General features: G+C 41.4%; 1 protein-coding gene across 2 annotated transcripts; it reads right to left on the minus strand.

Moving 5' to 3' along the window:
- Nucleotides 1–6,802: 6,802 nt before the first annotated feature.
- Knstrn (kinetochore localized astrin (SPAG5) binding protein) lies at nt 6,803–16,681 on the minus strand. 2 transcript variants are annotated; one of them, XM_015480831.2, is made up of 9 exons: nt 16,451–16,674; nt 16,178–16,272; nt 12,986–13,118; nt 12,269–12,316; nt 11,391–11,496; nt 11,125–11,218; nt 9,790–9,845; nt 8,975–9,049; nt 6,803–7,563 (listed from the first exon to the last, which is right to left on the minus strand). In XM_015480831.2, the coding sequence occupies exons 1-9, from the start codon at nt 16,657–16,659 to the stop codon at nt 7,432–7,434; spliced, it is 948 nt and encodes a 315-aa protein (XP_015336317.1). In that variant the 5' UTR covers nt 16,660–16,674; the 3' UTR covers nt 6,803–7,431. The 2 variants fall into 2 exon arrangements, with proteins under 2 accessions (XP_015336317.1, XP_048648898.1); XM_048792941.1 differs by lacking the exons at nt 8,975–9,049; nt 9,790–9,845 and having other exon boundaries at nt 16,451–16,681.
- Between the last annotated feature and the right edge of the window lie 1,415 nt (nt 16,682–18,096).

The following is an 18,096-nucleotide window of genomic DNA, read 5'->3' on the forward strand; positions in this document are numbered from 1 at the left end:
CCCCCCCCCAAAAAAAAAGAATTAAGATGCAACTAAGGAGGCTGAGGCAGGAGGATTGCAAGTTTGAGACCAGCCTCAGCAATTTAGAAAAGCCCTAAGCAATTTAGTGAGACCCTATCTCAAAATAAAAAATAAAAAGAGCCAAGCAGATGGCACATGCCTGTAAACCCAGCGGCTCGGGAGGCTGAGGCAGGAGGATTGTAAGTTCAAAGCCAACCTCAGCAATGACGAGACACTAAGCAACTCAGTGAGACCCTGTCTCTAAATAAAATACAAAATAGGGCCAGGAATGTGGCTCAGTGTTTGAGTGCCCCTGAGTTCAATCCCTAGTACCAAAATAAATAAATAAATGTTTTTTAAAAAAGGATTGGGGATGTGGTTCAGTGGCTAAGTGTCCCTAGGTGAAATCCCTGGTACCAAAACAAAAACAAAAATAAAAATAAAAACAAAAACTTTTTAAGCTGTGTTTGGTAGCAAACACCTGTAAACCTAGTTACTTGGAAAAATGAGGCAGGAGAATCTCAAGTTTGAGGCCAGCCTGTGCAATTTAGTGAGACCCTGTCTCAAAATAAAATATTATAAAAGGGCTGGGAGTGTAGCTCAGTGGTAGAATGTTGCTAGCATGTGTGAGTACAAGGTCCAGGGTTTAATCTTCAGTACTACAAAAAAAAAAAAAAAGTATAACTGGTCCACTTTGAATGTTTGAATATAACTCTTGCTGCTCTGCTACTATGATTTCATTTAAAACTGACATTTTTTTTTCTTCTCCCTCCTCCTTCTCCTCCTCCTCTCCCTAACCACAGGGGAAGCAAGATTTAACTTTCTTCCATTCCAAGCCCAGTTATCTGTCCTCCAGCCTAGGGACCACAAGAATGAAGGATCCAGACTTCAGGGCTGGCACCTGCAGATGCAAGAAATGGCTCTCTCTCAAAGCTACAAATGAATGAATGACTCCTGAACAGGGCACATTTGGAGTGTAGCCTTTGTATCCCCTCTTTAAAAGCCCACTGCCTCTGGGACAAGATTTCACTGTTTCTCCTTTGCTAGCAAAGCAATAAAACTTCTTTTTCCTTCTCAAAACCTTGTCTTCATTATTAGAGTGGCATCAGGGACAAGAACTAAAACAACAACAACAAAACACAACTAAGGAACCAGGGACTAGGGATATGGCTCAATAGTAGAATACTTATCTAGTATGTGTGAGGACCCCAGCACTGAAAGAATTTTTTTTTAAATTTTCCATTTCCCAGTTGTAAATGGAGCCTATCATAGACCAAGTGACTCTGTGTTAGTCTATTAGTTCTGGAAATTAGTATGCCCCAGTGATCTCATTGTATTTTTTCCTTTTTTCTTCACACTTAGGCAGACAGGGTCTCCCTAAATCCTAAAATGCTGAGGCTAGCTTTGAACTTGCAATCCTCCTTCAGTCTCCTGAATAGCTGGGATTATAGGTATGTGCCATGGGATTTTTCGTCTTGACAAAAATACCGTAGTAATATAAGATGTTACATTAGGGGAAACATTTTTTTTTCATATATTTATCCCTATCTATCTATCAATCATCTACCTATGAAATCTTCAACTGTCATACATTGATGGGGTAGTGTAAAAGTAATTTGTTTTGGAACTGTCATGAGTTAACCTACATTATGATTCAGCAGTTCTGCTCATGTTTGGTTTCAAGAGAAACCAAGGCAGCTGAAACTCAGACACATCATTATTAATCTACCAGCTGGAGAACAGATACTTATCCATTCAATATGAATGGATTAGTCAGTCAGACATGTTGAATTAAAGAAATCAAACACCAGTATCCACTGTATGAGTCCATTTATGATGCTACAGGTTGGAAGAGTGACCTTGAAAGGTCCAGAGTATCCCAGTGTGCCATTATTGGGAAGTGCTGTCGACCTTTAGGAAATGAGGGCTTTTTTTGTTTAATATTTTTAGCTGTAGATGGACACAATACCTTTACCTTATTTATTTAGTTTTTTATGTGGTGCTGGGGATCAAACCCAGTGCCTCATACATGCTAAGCAAGAACTCTACTACTGAGCCACAACCCCAGCCCAGGAAATGGGGGTTTACAGAAGATACTTAGGTCACTGTGGATGTGTTTTCAATAGGGATTATGGGATCCAGGTTTCATGATCTTTCTTTTTTACTTCCTTTTGGCTCACAAGGTGAGCTCTTTGCTGTGCCATTCACTCCTGTCACGTTACATTATTCTCCAGAGGCCCAAAGTGAAGGAGCCATATAATGTTGGACTGGAACCTCCAGAACCATAAGCCAAAATATTAACCTTTTTTAAGTTAATTGCCTAACCACTTAATGTGGTGGCTGCTTGCTCAAAATGTCAGTAAGGCAAAACTAACGGATAATGATTTGTCAGAACAGNACTGGGGATTAAACTCAGGGGCACTCAACCACTGAGCCACACCCCCAGCCCTATTTTGAGACAGCCTGAGTGCTTAGTGCCTTGCTTTTGCTGAGGCTGGCTTTGAACTCACAATCCTGCCTCAGTCTCCTGAGTTGCTGGGATTACAGGAACGCGCAACCATGCTTAGCTCCAGCCATTTATTGTGAGACAAGGTCTAAGTTGTCCAGGCTGGCCTCAAACTTGTGATCCTCCTGCCTCAGCCTCCTAAAGTAGGGAATACAGGCATGAGCCACCTTGCCAGGCTTCATGTCTGTCTTAAAGATGGCTGTAATTTGAGCCTAAGAGTCAAAGTTGATAGTTTCCAGTTCAGAGGGAAATTGAATGGCTGCAGTGGTGTGGTCAAAATGAGAAGCAGTATGTTTGGGGTGAGAAGGGATGTTGGGAAATTTGAGAACATGATTGCAAAAGGAACGAATCTTTTGCCAAGATTAAGCTCTCAATTTGAATAGTATCACCACCAGAACCTTTGCCAGGCCTTGGATACATACAAACCAGCAAGACAGGTATTCTCTCTGTTTTACTATAGTTTCTGATTAAGACTGAGAGAAAAGATTTGCTGAAGGACAGTTCAGAAGGTAGGCTGGGATTTCAATTGTTGGGAATGGGCTGCAAGCTGAAAATCTTTTTTTTTTTTTGGCATTGGATATTGAACCCAATGGCACCCTACTAATGAAGACATCCCCAGGTCTTTTTATTTTTGAGACAGTCGCAGTCAGCCAGGTTAGCTTTAAACTTCTGATCCCCTTGAGTAGCTGGGATTACAGATTCGCATCACCATGTCTGGCAAAAACATCCTAATTTTTATAACCAATTCTTACTATCACCCTGACTCAAAACTTCTATATAGCTGAACACAGTGGCACATGCCTGTAATCCTGGTGATTTGGGAAGCTAAGCAGGACGATTGCAAGTTCAAAGCCAGACTCAGCAATTTAGCCAGGTCCTAAGCAACTTAGCAAGATTGTCTCAAATTTTTTAAAAAAAGGCTGGAGATGTTGCTCAGTAGTTGAGTGTCCCTGGTTTCAACCTCAAGTATCAGGAAAACCACCACCACCACCATCATCACCAAAAAAACCACTTCTATAATGACTCAATTTCCTCAACCTCTCAAGCCACCAATTAATTCCTATAGATTTTGTTTCAACTTACTTTACACCTTTGTAGTCATGGCCCTACATACTTATTTCCTGTTGTTTTTTTTTTTTTTTTTGTACTAGGGATTGACTCCAGGGGTGCTCGAGCTACATCTCTACTACTTTTTTTTTACTAGGCCTGGACTAGTTGTGTTTAAGTGATTGGGTCAAATAGTATTTATGTCCTAACAACTTAGTAGTAGTTTGAAAATGTAATACACCTAAATCTAAAGAAAATGTATACTTCCATTTTAAAACAACTATATAATCATTTACTAGTCAGACGTTGGGCACTCTCAACTTCTCAAACTTTGGAATCTAGCTGGATGGACACTGCCACCTTCATTTCCTAACTGGTGTTCAAAGGAATTGAGCCTGGTCTATTATGTTGTTACTGACCTACTTTGATAGTTCACAGGGGCCTAACATGTCAAGTATCCCTGTGAGTACCCTAATATTAGAATATCCCGTGGCATTCTGTGAATATGCAGCCATGTTCCAAGGGTGCCTTGGCTCATGGTCTGGGAACCACAGATATAAGCAACAAGCTTTACTCATGTCTTAACCAGGCAAATACCATGAGTATTTTAGAAACATGAATCTGGCCTTGATGTTAAAGGTGGAGGATAGCAGGAATAAGAGAATAGACTCAGCCAGGCACAGTGATTGGTGTATACCCAACAAGTGGTGCAATCCCAATGAACTCAGAAGGCTGAGGCAGGAGAATCACAAATTTGAGCCTAATCTGGGCAATTTAGCGAGACCCTGTCTCAAAATTTGGGTATGAAGATGTAGCTCAGTACGTGCCTAGCATGTGTGAGGCTGAGTTCAATCCCTAGTACTGCAAAAAAATAAATAATATATAAAAGTAAAAAATCATGGAGATACTGAAGGCACCATGATTTAAAAAGTTTGGAAACCTCTGGCCTAGATGATAAAAATTCACACTTCTTAGCCTGGCATTCAAGGGTCTTCAAAACTGCTGGCACAAACACATACTTCCCATCCCCAATATTCCCTGGCTCATTTTTTTTTTTTTAACCAGGAAATGAACCCAGGGGCGTTTAACCACTGAGCCACATTCCCAGGCCTTTATTTTTGAGACAGGACCTTACTAACTTGCTGAGGCTACCTTTGAACTTGGATCCTCCTGCCTCAGACACTTGAACCACTGAGATTACAGGTGTGTGCTACTGCTGGTACTCAAATCCATTTCTCCTACTTGTTGGTTGACCCTGGGCAATTCTCTTAGCCTATTTGTCAACTGAAGGGGAAAAAACAAAACAAAAAAACTAACAGCACTTAGCTTATATGGCATAATGAGTATTATTACATAAAGAATATACACAAGTACCATATGTAGCAAGTGCTCAATTAAGTGGTAGACATAATTCTCTCTTATTTGAAACAAGCCCAATCTGTATTCTTGCCCAGTTTCCCAAGACTAACCTGAATATCCCCTCAATTTTCTGGTCTACAAATGTTATTTTTTCTCTGTTGAGCCACAGTCCACCTCCTCCATTGAGTCTTTCCCAAACTAGCCCATAGTTAACTACCATCAGACTCCATACCACCACAAGTCCATAGTTAAGTATTGCCTTTTGTAATGTAGCTGGCATCACCTGCACATTTTGTTTCCCCAAATAGACAACTGTAAGCATCCTTGAGGTTAGGATCGTGATGCTACCTTTGTTTCCTAACGCATCTAACACAGTAAAAAGTACAGATCAATATTTGCTGAGTTTGGGGCTGGGGATATAGTCAGTGGTGGAGCACTTGTCTAGAATGTGGAAGGCCCTGGTTTCAATCCCCAGTACCACCAAAATAAAATGCCAAATTTATATAATGTATAAAATATGGGCTCCAGAGTAGATTAAGCACTCAGAACAACTCTTTTGTTGAGACCAGAGGGAAAACACACACACACCAAAAAAAAAAAAAAAAAAAGGGGAAAGAAGGCACAAATGCTGGCCAGCAGTGCTAAGTGGAAGCCTCGGATCAAGGTCCCTTGTGAGATCAGGTCATGAGACAGGGTCTCTATGTTGGAAAGGATGTATTTGTCAGGATAAGCACACAGGTAATTAAATTCCTAGGAGTGAACTAGCAAGGCCTAGCAAGAAGTGAGGATAGCATAAGAAAGTGTCCCACTCTCTCCTTCCAACCATGCTTTTATTTTTGTCAGAAATACCAATTACAGCCTGGTGCAGTGGCATATGCCTTTAGTCCCAGTGAAGGGGGTTGGGGGTGGGGTTGGTGAGGCAGGAGGATCCCAAGTTCAAAGCCAGCCTCAGCAATGGCAAGGCATGAAGCAACTGAGTGAGACCCTGTCTCTAAATAAAAAAATACAAAACAGGGCTGGGGATGTGGCTCAGTGGTTGAGTGCCCCTGAGGTCAAGCCCTGGTAACTCCTCCCCCGCCCCCCACAAAAAAAGAAATACCAATTATAAATTTGGGTAAATAATCTTTTAAATTATAAATATCCTGAAAGTGGGTAGAAGGAAATTTTTAGCCTTTCTCATTGATGAGGTCCACTCCTCAAAATATGAGACAAACAATTATGCGAGGGCAAATAATTGTAGCCCTTTAAGCTAGGGTGACTTGTTACTTGGCTTTACTGGAGGGCTCTGGGACGACTTAAAGATGCTTAAGAGTAGGGGATTTGGGGGATGAAATTAGGAGGTGCAGAAAGAATGGGAGATGGCTGAAAAAAGTCTGTCTACTTTGACTAAGCAGGAAATTTGGCTGTGCCTTTGATAAACTTGAGGGGAGTCTATTGTGGACTTTGGGCAACAAACTGTATGATCTGTGGGACAGGGACCGGGCTCAGGGTTAGCTGTGCCAGGCAAGCAGCAGGTGTACAGGGAGAACACTGGCACAAGCCAGGTCAATGGAGCCTATCACCCTTGGTACAAATGGGGGAACCACTCATTGGTCCTGAAGGCAGAGGGCTAGAGTGAGTGCTCAGTGAGTGGAAGAAAAATATTCTGGGTAAATCAAAATATCCCAAACTTGGGCTGAGGTTGTAGTTCAGCAATAGAGCACTTGCCTAGCACATGTGAGGCACTGGGTTCAATCCTCAGCACCACATAAAAAACAAATAAAATAAAGGCATTCTGTTCATCTATAATTGAAAAAATTTTTTAAAAAATCTTGAACTTATTATAATAATGTTCAGTTGACATGTTTAGGTTAAAGCTATTTTCATTCCTCAGAATATATAGTCAGAATATTTATATAAATATTTATTTCCAAAGTAGTACTTAAAAAAAAAAAAAGATGTGATTTAGATTAAAAGCTCCAAGATGTATTGTTTCAGGTAGGTGTTATTCCTATCTATACCATCACCCCATTTGTTAAGCCAAAAACTTCAAGTTCACAAATTAACAATGACGTATAAAAGCCCAACCAGGATGGAACAGTGTGTGTTCTAAGAGAGAACAGCACAGCTCATCAGTGATGCCTCAGGGAGCTCCTGTGCTCTACTGTAAAAATAAGGATTTCTTCCTGTAAACCTGAATGTGACCTTCTAGAGTCTCTGGTTGTGGCTGCTTTAGTCTCCTGATTCTAATGGTGTGCTGCTTTGTTGCCTACAAGGTTGAGTCAAGCTTCCAGGTCCATTCTTATAGGCCTCCATTATCTACATGTGATGCTCAGGAGAGTTGACCAATCTGAAGGTGGGGAAAGCTGTTTAAAGGAAGAACCTCCATTCCAGCATAATCTGCCCTTAATCCTACTGCAGAAACTGTTTTCACTCTGGGGATTATAAGTCTTAGAAGATCATGTCCACGAAGATGTCTTAAGTGACTTCCTCTGAGAATTTTATCCCCAACAGGGAGCCATCTGGCCACTTGTCTTTTATTACATTTCTAATAGCTGCTCCATTTCCTCCAGGGCTGTTTTAAAATCATTGACTTGACCATGACATAAGGTTTGCTGTTCTAGAAATCGAACCCTTTCTTCTTCTTTCATCTTCAACTTTACCTTTAAGGCCTGTAAGGAAAGGTATTTCAAAAGAATAAACACACTTAAAACTCTTGACTCACAGGAAACACAATACCCACACCAGAACATTATACTTCTATTCCACTGAAGAAGACCAACAAACATTGCATTTTCTATCTCAGATTTTCTTTATCTGTGCTGGTTTTAGCAACTGTTCTCTGTATTACAGACTCCTGCATATAAACAGAGCAATGAAAGTCTCTACTTTCCATGAAATATCACCAATGATTCATTCAAGCAATCTGAAGCAGTTCAGACCCAAGGTTTTCTTTTTTATACATTTTTTTTAGTTGGACACAATACCTTTATTTTATTTATTTACTTATTTTTTAATGTAGTGCCGAGGCTCGAACCCAGCACCTCACATGTGCTGGGCGAGTGCTCTACCGCTGAGCCACAACCCCAGCCAAGAATCTGGATTTCTTACTACCAGTTTCTTTCTTGAGATATCAAACTTTCATAGCATGGATTTCACATAGGTCTCAACTGTCAACTTTGAACAACCTACTGTGCTGCCCACTGCCTCATGGCCCGGAGATGTGAATATTTCTAAGCGTCCACAGGAACAGAAAAAGAAAGTTAGTGGGGAAAAGAATGGGAAGTCGAAATGAAGTCTTGGAATGTAGTTAACAATAATTCACCAGTGCTGGTTTCTTTTTCTGTCCTCCACCCCACCGCCCATATCAGGCATTGAACCCAGTAGTGTTCTACCTGTGAGCTACACTCTAGCCCTTTTTTCCTGCCTTCATTTTGAGACAGGTTTGTACTATGTTGCAGAGGCTGGTCTAGAATTTGTGATCCTCCTGGATTAGCTTCCTGAATAGCTGGAATTATCAATGCTGGTTTTTTAGTTTTGACAAATGTACAATGATGATGTAAGCTGTTACTATTATTATTAGGGAAATTGAGTTTTCCAAAATATCTTTTCAACTTTTCTGAAAATCTAAAATATTTCAAAATAGTTTATTAAAATAAAGACAGGGGCTGGGGTTGTGGCTCAACGGTAGAGTGCTCGCCTAGCACATGCGAGGCCTTGGGTTTAATCCTCAGTACCTCATAAAAAAATAAATTAAAAAATAAAGATCCTCAGCATCACATAAAAACAAATAAAATGAAGGTTAAAAAAAAGGTATTGACAACTACAACAAAAAAATAAATATTGAAAAAATAAATAAATAAAGACAGGCAGTGGTGCACATCTGCAATCTCAGGGATTTGGGAGGCTGAGGCAGGAGGATCACAAGTTTGAAGTTAGCCTGGGCAGCTCAGTGAGACCCTATCTCAAGATGAAATTAAAAAGGGACTGGGAATATAGCCCAGTGATAAGAGTGCCCCTGGGTTCAATCCCCATACCACAAAAACACAATCTACACCTGTTTCAGGTGATGTTTGCCCTCACCTGTAACTCCTCCATCTGCTTCTTGGCAGTTTCATTAAAAAGTTTCAATTCATCTTGCAAAGTTTCTAACAGCAACTAAGAGGAAAGTACAATGTAATAAACAAATCTTCATATGAATTAGATGGTGGTTAATGTTCCATTCATTTGTCAATTGCTAAGCACTGAATGCACTTGGCCTGGCTCTCTAGTGGGCGTTCCGATGAACTCAGTCCACCATACAAATTTCCCCAACAGGATGTGCTCTGTGATACATAGGCCTTAGCAACAAAATATGGCAACCACAGAAGGGCTGACTAATAGCCTGAGGGAGCCAAGGAAGGTTCTGCAGCTAATATTCTATGACTAAGATGATGACTAAGATGACAACTAATCTTCCAAGTGAAAGATCATGCATGTATGAGAGGCTTTTGAAGTCCAAATGTATTACCTTCCTTTTGCAAGGAAGGAACCAAATAAACCCTGCAAATTCAAATTTAACAGGCTGAAACTCTGTATCACACAGTTCTCAATAAAGGAAGAGTGGGGTGAAATTTGGTAAAGTATAGATTGGAGAGATCAGAAAGCTCTCTATATGAGTTCAACCTATCATGTGTTTTAAAGTGGTACCTTTTCAATTCAGACTTTCTTATGTTTGTAAGCACAAAGCTACCTTTCAGGTAAAATATGCAATTGAATACACATCCTATTTGCTCTTCTATTATGGTGGATAGCCAAAGGCTGCTTTTTGGGGTTTGTTGGGCATATATCAGAGACCCTCTGAGATCTACAGGGCCCCAAAGTCATACAGCCCTGCCCATTCACACTCACGCCCTCACCATAGAGTCTGTGTGATCCAGAGTAGGTTCCGGCTGTGATGCCAGGGTCTCACTGCCTAAAAGAAATGTATTCAACAAAGTCAGCCTCATTCTGGGAACTGCACCTTACCAGAACAAAATAAAACTCCCTCCATGGACAAGTATCAGAATATTTCCAAGGGAACTTTCTCCAAGTGTCTATTTCTATACTTTCTGCTCTGAGTTTTCACCTGGAAAGAGTCACTCATGCCTGCTCTTCAGAGCTGTATTTTACCTCCTTTCTCTTTAGGTCTGCATAAAGAAAAAAGCCAAAAATTCATTCTGTTCTTCTTAGCTCAGTGGAAAAATTTGTTCAGAGGAATGTATAGGTTGGATTTCTGCTTTGTTTACAACACAAAAATTATTCTTAAAAGTCTTTCAAGTCTTAAAAATAATGATTTTTGGTAATAGTTCATTCACATATTAGAAATATACAAAAATGTTTATGGTAATGATAAAGATTATCTAAACTGGAGCTGGGAGTGTAGCTCAGTGGTAGAGCATGTGCTTGGCAATCCCTAGGCTCTTGGTTCCATCCTCAGCACCCAAACAAAACAGCTACCCCCAGGTTAAACTTATCCAGTCCCATTCAAAGTTAGCCTTTCTTAGTGCAAGGACTAAGGCTCTTTCCCTGGTATTCTCTGGTTCCTCAACTCAGCCTGAGGCTGTCTTACAGTCTTCTTTTTAAATTTTTATTTATTTTTTTTTATTATTAAAAATAGCTTCTTGAGTAGCTGGGATTACAGGCATGTACTATTATTGTGGCTGGTCATCTTATAGTCTTTGGGCAATTCCTTCTTTCATTCTCTTCTTTGCTACGGAGTCTGGTCTTTTCTTTGCTACTCAAGGGACAGGGTCTGAATAGGAGTCACTTTTTTGGGGGGTACTGGGATTGAACCCAAGGCTTCCTACATCCTAAGCATGTGCTCTATTACTGTGCTATATCTCCAAGCCATGATCACATTAGTCACCGTGATATTGCTGATTAGCCAGATTTAGGAACCCTAGAGTAGTAGTCTCTCTTTCTCTCTCCTGCTTCTCTCCTGAGAAAGGCATTAGTTAAGTTCTACTTCTCTTCAAAGAAACACGATTTTTCAGTCTATTTGTGAGGTCATACCTGTTGGCACCAAATGAATAGCAGAGAGTATTCAGATAGTAGAAGTAAACTTCTCTCTACAGTCCTGCGAAATTCTATTGGTCAGGCAAAAATCAACATCAGATAATAATAGAAGCTTTCACGAATCTTTAGGCCTTTGCTAAGCAACTCCTGACCAGCTGGGCCACCTGAAGCTATGCTGCCAAAGTCCATTCTCTTACCTGGGTTGAGGCCCTTGCTCTCTAAAATCGCTAAACAATTGTCCTGAAACTTCTCCAGCAGCTCCACCTTCTGAGTCAGGTCCTTCAGCTCTCCCTGTTGGAGTGTCACATAGATCAGGAGCTGTCCTCTGGTAGGTCTTTGCCTGAGCTCGTGGACAAGACAGCATGAGCCTGGCTTCTTCTCCTTCTGCCCTTCAGCAGCTTGCTCCCACCCATCATGTGTAGCCCAGTGACAGCTGATGACACAGGTCTGGTGGGTCTCTTACCTGAGTCTCAGTCAACTTCTGGTGCAGCTGCTTGTTGACAGCCTCTAATAGCTGATTTTTATCCTTGAGCTCTTCCTCTGATTTTTGCTTACTCAATGGTTTGTAGCTGCAAAAAAAGTTGTACTTTACATGAAGATGCAGAGGGGATGAATATGGGTTAAGGAGTTACTCAAACAGGTATGAACCCTGTTTTCATTATATAGTGGTATATGACTCAGTGAATTGCATAACCTCGCTGAGGCTCTGGGTACTCATTTCTAGAGTGAAGATCACACTCACATTTCATACTATTATTGTGAAGAATAAAAGAAAACCCATATATAGTGTTTAGGCCAGATACTAACACATGATAAACATTTAATAAATAGCCACTGTCGTCATCATCAATATTAATCCTTCATTTTGAAATTCTTTCTTACTAGCATTTTGTCTTCAAAACTTTTAAGACATGCCCACCTAATAGATTTGGAATAGAACCTAGGCGCATAGGCTTTTCAGTTTCTCATTATCTGTTTCAAGACTGTAAAACTTTCAAACTATCCTGAAACAGAGATGGGTCCAGGAGTTTACCATGTCCACCTCCACCACTGGAACATTTATTTCACTGTCACTAACCACGCCTATTCCAAACTCCTGTTGGTGGGCCATCAGCAGTGGTCCTGGCATGGAGCACAGAAAGCTCTTGTCTGAGGCTCAAGATGGTGGCACCACTGATTCTTGTACTGACAATGGTTCTCACTGCTGGCTCTGCCTTATCCCTGAAAATTCCACTCAGGTACCCAGACCATAATATATTAAACAAGTCCCATGAGTGACACACAACTGGGAACATGAATTACCCTAAAATGGTGGCCAGGTTTATTTACCCTGTAGCTCACCTCTTCTTCATGTTCCTCTTGATGGCAGTCTCTGCAGCCTTCATCTGCCTAGAGAAGCAAAAACAAATTAATCCGGGAATCATACTATGTTGCACTGTGTTGTAAACAAGGCAGAACTAAGAGCTTGAACTTCTGAAGAAAGAATCAGAGATTAGGTACAAGGCAAACAGTACAGGCTTAAGAGCCTAAATGCCTATGCTCTTTGGTTTCACACTGAGAAAGTTTTATCATTAGGGAAAGGGTTGCCTTCCTGATTATCTCAACAACCTGACAGACCTGCTCATGCTCCAGATAGTGTGGCCATCCCATGCTAACTAAACTCACCTGGGAAAAGAACACTGGCTAGGGGACAAGCATATATCCTAACTGGGGCTGGACTTTGCTCAGATCAGCAACCTAGGCTAACAGCTAGGCCCTCGCAATACTATTTACATACTCAAAGCAAGTGTGAGAGAGGAAAGAATACATCTTTTCATAATCCTTGCTGTCTCCCTTCAGAACAGATTAACACAGAGAACCCTGACAAACAGGTCAGTGGTGCCACAGGCTATCATTTAGGAGCCTGGTGCTCCTGAACCCCTAGTTTTTAATTCTTAGTACTGAGCAATTTCTAACAAGATGGTTTTTTGTTTTGTCTTTTGTGGTGCTGGGGATTGAACTGGGGCCTTGTGCATACTAGGCAAGGGCTCTACCTGGATACCAATGATCTGTTCTCACCCATTCTCTCGCTTTGGTTTGGTGATTTTTGTAATATCATTATCTGAACCTCCTGAATAAAGATGTCTGGAAACATCGACTTCTTTGGACTTAATAGGTAACAGACTCTTGGTAGTAGCTCGAGTTTGTGTATCTGCAAGGAAAAACGAGAGAGAGAGAAACCAAAGCTTTATGACCCATCAGCTGCAACCCTATAACATACAATTCCATCCCAAGTGTATAAGCCTTTATTTTCATACTGGCCAATCTCAGTTTGTGAAGACTAATTTCAAAGAGTAAGACTTCTGGACTAGTTGTCAATAGAAACCAAAATTCTTTAAATGTGATAATTTAGTGTACTTAACACATCAAACTGAAATGCTGGAGGAAATAAATATGAATGTGGAGACTGATACAAGTAATGGGTTAAATGAAAGGCAGAGTTAGCAGGGCAAAACCCCAGAGGAAATCATCAAACACCTATGCAGTTATCCCATATTGTTAAGTTCCCAGAGCACTCAGCACATTATCCTACGGCAAAACTCCAGTGGCTTTTCATTCAATTTTTGTCTGTTTTCGTCAAATTTCTTCCTAACCACCCTAAAAGTCACCTGTGTGTCCTCTGAGCCTAGTAGAGCAACTCACATATGAAAAAAAGTCCAAGTACTATTGCTGAAATAAATGAAATACTTCAGTTTCATGGGCTGTTTCATAGCCCTTCACCTCTAAACTATTGCCTGTCTTCTTTCCTCTTTTTTCTGAGGCCTCTATCACCAGCTCTTTTACTTTATTGATCCTTTATTAAGTTTAGAGGTTCCCTATTTGGATTCTTTTTGATCTTGCTGGGCTATGGCCAGATAACCATGATATGGTCCTGCCATGAGACACTTGGTTCCTAAAGGGGAGCACATCCCCCCTAGCCTTAAGCCAGCCCTTCACCACACATTTTCTATAATTTATATTTCATAGCAAATTCAACTAACTTATTCAGGAATTAAGACACCACCCCCTGCCGCCCACACAACAAATACACACAGGTTTTCCTTCTTCTTCTCCCCCACGCCTTCTTTTTAGGTGTTGGGGAATGAACCTAGAGCCTTGCACATGCTGGGCAAGCACTCTATCACTATCCCAGCCCTGTCTTTTTTTTTTTTTTTAATTTTTTTTTAGTTGTAGATGGACACAATACCTTTATTTTATTTGTTTATTTATATGTGGTGTTGAGGATTGAACCCAGTGCCTCATACATGCTAGGCAAGAGCTCTACTACTGAGCCACAATCTCAGCCCCCAGCCCTGTCTTTTCTAAATTATACTAACTTCATTTTGTTCACTGTAAAATGGCCCCTTTAAACTTGACCTAAGTTAAGAGCCATAACAATTACATCAGGTTGAAGAAATGAAGTACAAAGTGCTAGACTGCAGAGATTAGAAAATTTTTTATTTGTATACAACAAGATTTTATCTGAATAACTCTGGCTGCCTAACAGTTCACTTATCAAAATGTCTTCCTAACCACCCTAAAAGTCATCTGTGTGTCCTCTGAGCCTAGTAGAGCATCTCATGTATGAAAAAAAGTCCAAGTATACTGTTGGAATAAGTGAAATACTTCAGTTTCATGGGCTATTTCATAGCCCTTTACCTCTAAACTATTGCCTGTCTCTCAGGTTAACACATTATTTTATTTAAGGGTATATTTTTATGGGCACCTAACCTTCATTTCGGTTTTCTTTTTTCCCTGTGGTACTGAAGATCAAACCCAAAGGTGCTTTTGAATTCAAGGGTGCCCTACTGATGAACTACATACACAGCCTTTTTTTATTTTTTATTTTGAGATAGGGTCTCTCAAAATTGCCCAGGCTGCCCTTGAACTTATGATCCTTCTAGCTGGGATTACAGACATGTGCCACTATGCCCAGATCTATATTATTGTTTTTATATTTTTAAAAACTTTTCCAGCTCTATTTTTGATACTCATAACCCAAAACAAATACTTTTTTTGAGGTATCTGAAGTAAAAAGTAACCTTGAGGCAACATTTATTTTATCCTATCTCAAGTATTTAAAAAGTTAGAAACATGAGCTGGGATTGTGGCTCAGCAGTAGAGCACTCATCTAGCAAGTGTGAGGCGCTGGGTTCGATCCTCGGCACCACATAAAAATAAATAAAATAAAGGTATTGTGTCCAACTACTTCTAAAAAATAAATTTTTTTTTTTAAGTTAGAAACAATAACAAATCTATCTCATTAAACAGGAAGAGAAAGCAATGAATTATTTGCATCTTGACTGGGAGATGGCCAGTGACTGCAGCACCCCATGAGAAAGACAGCAGGGCTGTGGTGAGAGACCAGTTCTCCAGCTAAATGCAGCCCCTGATGACGCCAGGATTACCATCCAGGTGTTGAAGCAGCCAAGACAAAGACAACAACCCTTTAAAGCTTGGAGAAAAGCCTATTTACTTCAGACATCAATCTTGCCACTGCTTATCAACCAGCTTCATGGAATCATCTGGGAAGGGATCATAAATAGCTACTCCATAATCTCCCACAACAGTTTTCAGGTGTCTGGAGTTTATTCTATGCTATAATTTTTGGATTAGGCAGCTCAACCACTGAAGACCCTATGAGATAACTTTCAACCACAAGCAAAACAACACAAAGTAAGGCAGGAAAGCAATTAAGATTATGTTTTTAGTCATGTCTTTCTCTTTTCCCAAAGTTCTCAAATACTTTGGCTAGGCCTGACCCCTCTCATTTCACTCAACATTTATTGAAAATGGGCTAATGAAAGACACCGTGCAGATATTAATGTAAATAAGGTACCCTAGCTCTCTCCCGACAAACGTCCCACTCCTCAAATGAGTCTCCTCCCAGACAAGAGATACCAAGTTTGGAAATAAAATGGATATTCCTAAAAAAAAAAAAAAAAAAAAAAAAAAAAATCCTAGTTTAATAATGTTGTACCACAACCAGCAACTTCAATCTAATTGGTGAAAGCGGCAAAGGTGGGGATGGGGTGTTACCGTTCCTACCACGTGGTTCTTCCCCTAGCTCCCATCATAAACCTGGACAACCGGGATCTAAGGGGCTAGCCCACCGAAGGGCCTCCAGGTTCCGCGCCCCACATTCCCAACCATCGATCAGATCCTTTACTCCCGGCTTGACTTCTACGGCGGGACCACAGTACCCGGGTTGGTGATGGTGTGTACACCCACCTGCCGACAGGCCGCCGCTCAGCACAGACGGGGGCTGCACGCTGCACACTGTCTTAACCACACTGGTCATCGTAAGGAGGCGGCACGGCTGGGCCCTGGAAGGTGCAAGGTGAATGTTTTGCAGCGCCGGGCCCCAGCCCGAGCAGGTGGAGGGCAGGGAGAAAGCTTGACCCCGCCAGCCCAGGCTCGGGATCTGGGAAGAAGCGCCTCCACCCGGCGCCACCCCATCCGCCCCCACACCCAGCCCAGTCCCTCGCCCCGGGAGAGACGAACTCAGACGCTAGCCGCTCCCGCTCGCAGTCCTTGTCGCTGTTGTTCAGAAGAGGCTCAGCAGCAACGGCCAAGCAGCCGGTCGAGTCTGCCGCCTCGGTTTCAAATGGAAACTTCCGGGAGCTGGGCGGGCGGGGTTGCAAGTCGCTTTCCGTAGGCGGCCCTGATGTGCGGAAGAGTCTGTCCCGCGCCGCGACTTTGGGAGCCGCCATGCTGTACGGAAGGTTCGAGCACAGGTGTGGGAGCCCCGGATCTAGGAGGGGAAGGGGGCGCACTTGGCAGGCCTGAATGGAGCTAATGAACTACGGTGTCATTCCCGGCAGGAGGCGAAAACGTGACCACGTTTAATGTCCAAGTCACAAAGCTGTTTATTTGGTCTGTGGACGTTAGGGTTACTGCTAAGAGCATAGGTTATTGGGATGAAAACTGAAGGCTCAGTGGGCTGCAATACCTAAAGCACCTATTTGGACTCCTAAATGTAATAACATCCTTATTTAAATGGAGATTGAAAACCACTCCTATTAAACAGGGTAGAGTTCTCTGACGTACATTCATTTTATTCGACGAATGTTCACTGAACATCAGGACTGAGCTTGACTTTGCCCTTCTGGAGTTTAATTGTGATTAAACTATGAAAGAAAAGTATAAAATTTTATGAGAGAAAAGCAGGGAAGCTTAGTTCAAATTTGGGGATCAGGGAAGATTCAGGTGGTGTTTGACTCAGGAAGAATGAGAGGGAGTTAATTACATGAACATGGGGGAATGGGAAGAAAAGCTAATGAAGTTTTTTTTTTTTTTTTGTACTAGGGATTGAACTCAGGAACACTCAACCACTGATCCACATCCCCAGCCCTATTTTGTGTTTTATTTAGGATCTCACTGAGTTGCCTAATGCCACTTTTGCTGAGGCTGGCTTTGAACTCACAATCCTCCTGCTTAAGCCTCCCCAGCCGCTGGGATTACAGGTGTGCGTCACTGTGCCTAGCTGAAGCTTACTCTTATTTAATATCAAATTATATTTTTAAAAACTTACTCTGGGGCTGGGATCCTGGCTCAGCGGTAGAGCGCTCGCCTAGCATGTGTGAGACCCTGGGTTGATCCTCATCACCACATATAAATAAATAAATAAATAAATAAATAAATAAATAAATTGGGTCCAACTACAACTAAAAAATAAATATTAAAAAATATATTCTAAAAACAAAGCTTACTCTGGCTTTTAATGGCATTCATTCTGGAGAATGGACTAAAGATAGTTGGGAGGTTGGGAGGATATTGCTGTGTTCAAGTTAGAGATGATGGCCCCTGGGCCATGGTGGTGGAGATGGAGCAGATACATGTGCAGCAATTTTGGGAGGCAGAGTCTCAGGCTAGATGGGATTTAGGGAAGGGAGGGAGAAAAGAGGAAGATGTTGAGGATAACTCCTGGGCTTGAATAATTAATTGTGTGGATAGAGTCACTATTTTGTGGAGGCATGTGGGAAGGATTTGAGAGTTTAGTTTTGAACATGGAAAACCCTAAATACCTTTGAGACATTTCACTAGAGTGTTCAGATAGGCAGCTGGAAATACAAGCTTTGAGCCCAGAGGAGATTCTGGGTTGTAGATATACAGTAAGCCCTTCATCCTTGAATTCCATATATATACAT

The sequence above is a fragment of the Marmota marmota genome, unplaced genomic scaffold, assembly GCF_001458135.2.
Source record: "Marmota marmota marmota unplaced genomic scaffold, marMar, whole genome shotgun sequence".
Lineage (NCBI taxonomy): Eukaryota > Metazoa > Chordata > Mammalia > Rodentia > Sciuridae > Marmota > Marmota marmota.

What these genes read in the sequence shown, in the direction of transcription:
- Knstrn (XM_015480831.2), bottom strand. Translation starts at nt 16,659, where the DNA reads ATGGCGGCTCCCAAAGTCGCGGCGCGGGACAGACTCTTCCGCACATCA. An exon ending in CGGGAGCGGCTAGCGTCTGA is followed by an intron (nt 16,273 to 16,450) that starts GTTCGTCTCTCC and finishes TGCACCTTCCAG; the next exon opens with GGCCCAGCCGTGCCGCCTCC. An exon ending in AAGAGGAACATGAAGAAGAG is followed by an intron (nt 11,497 to 12,268) that starts GTGAGCTACAGG and finishes CTTTTTTTGCAG; the next exon opens with CTACAAACCATTGAGTAAGC.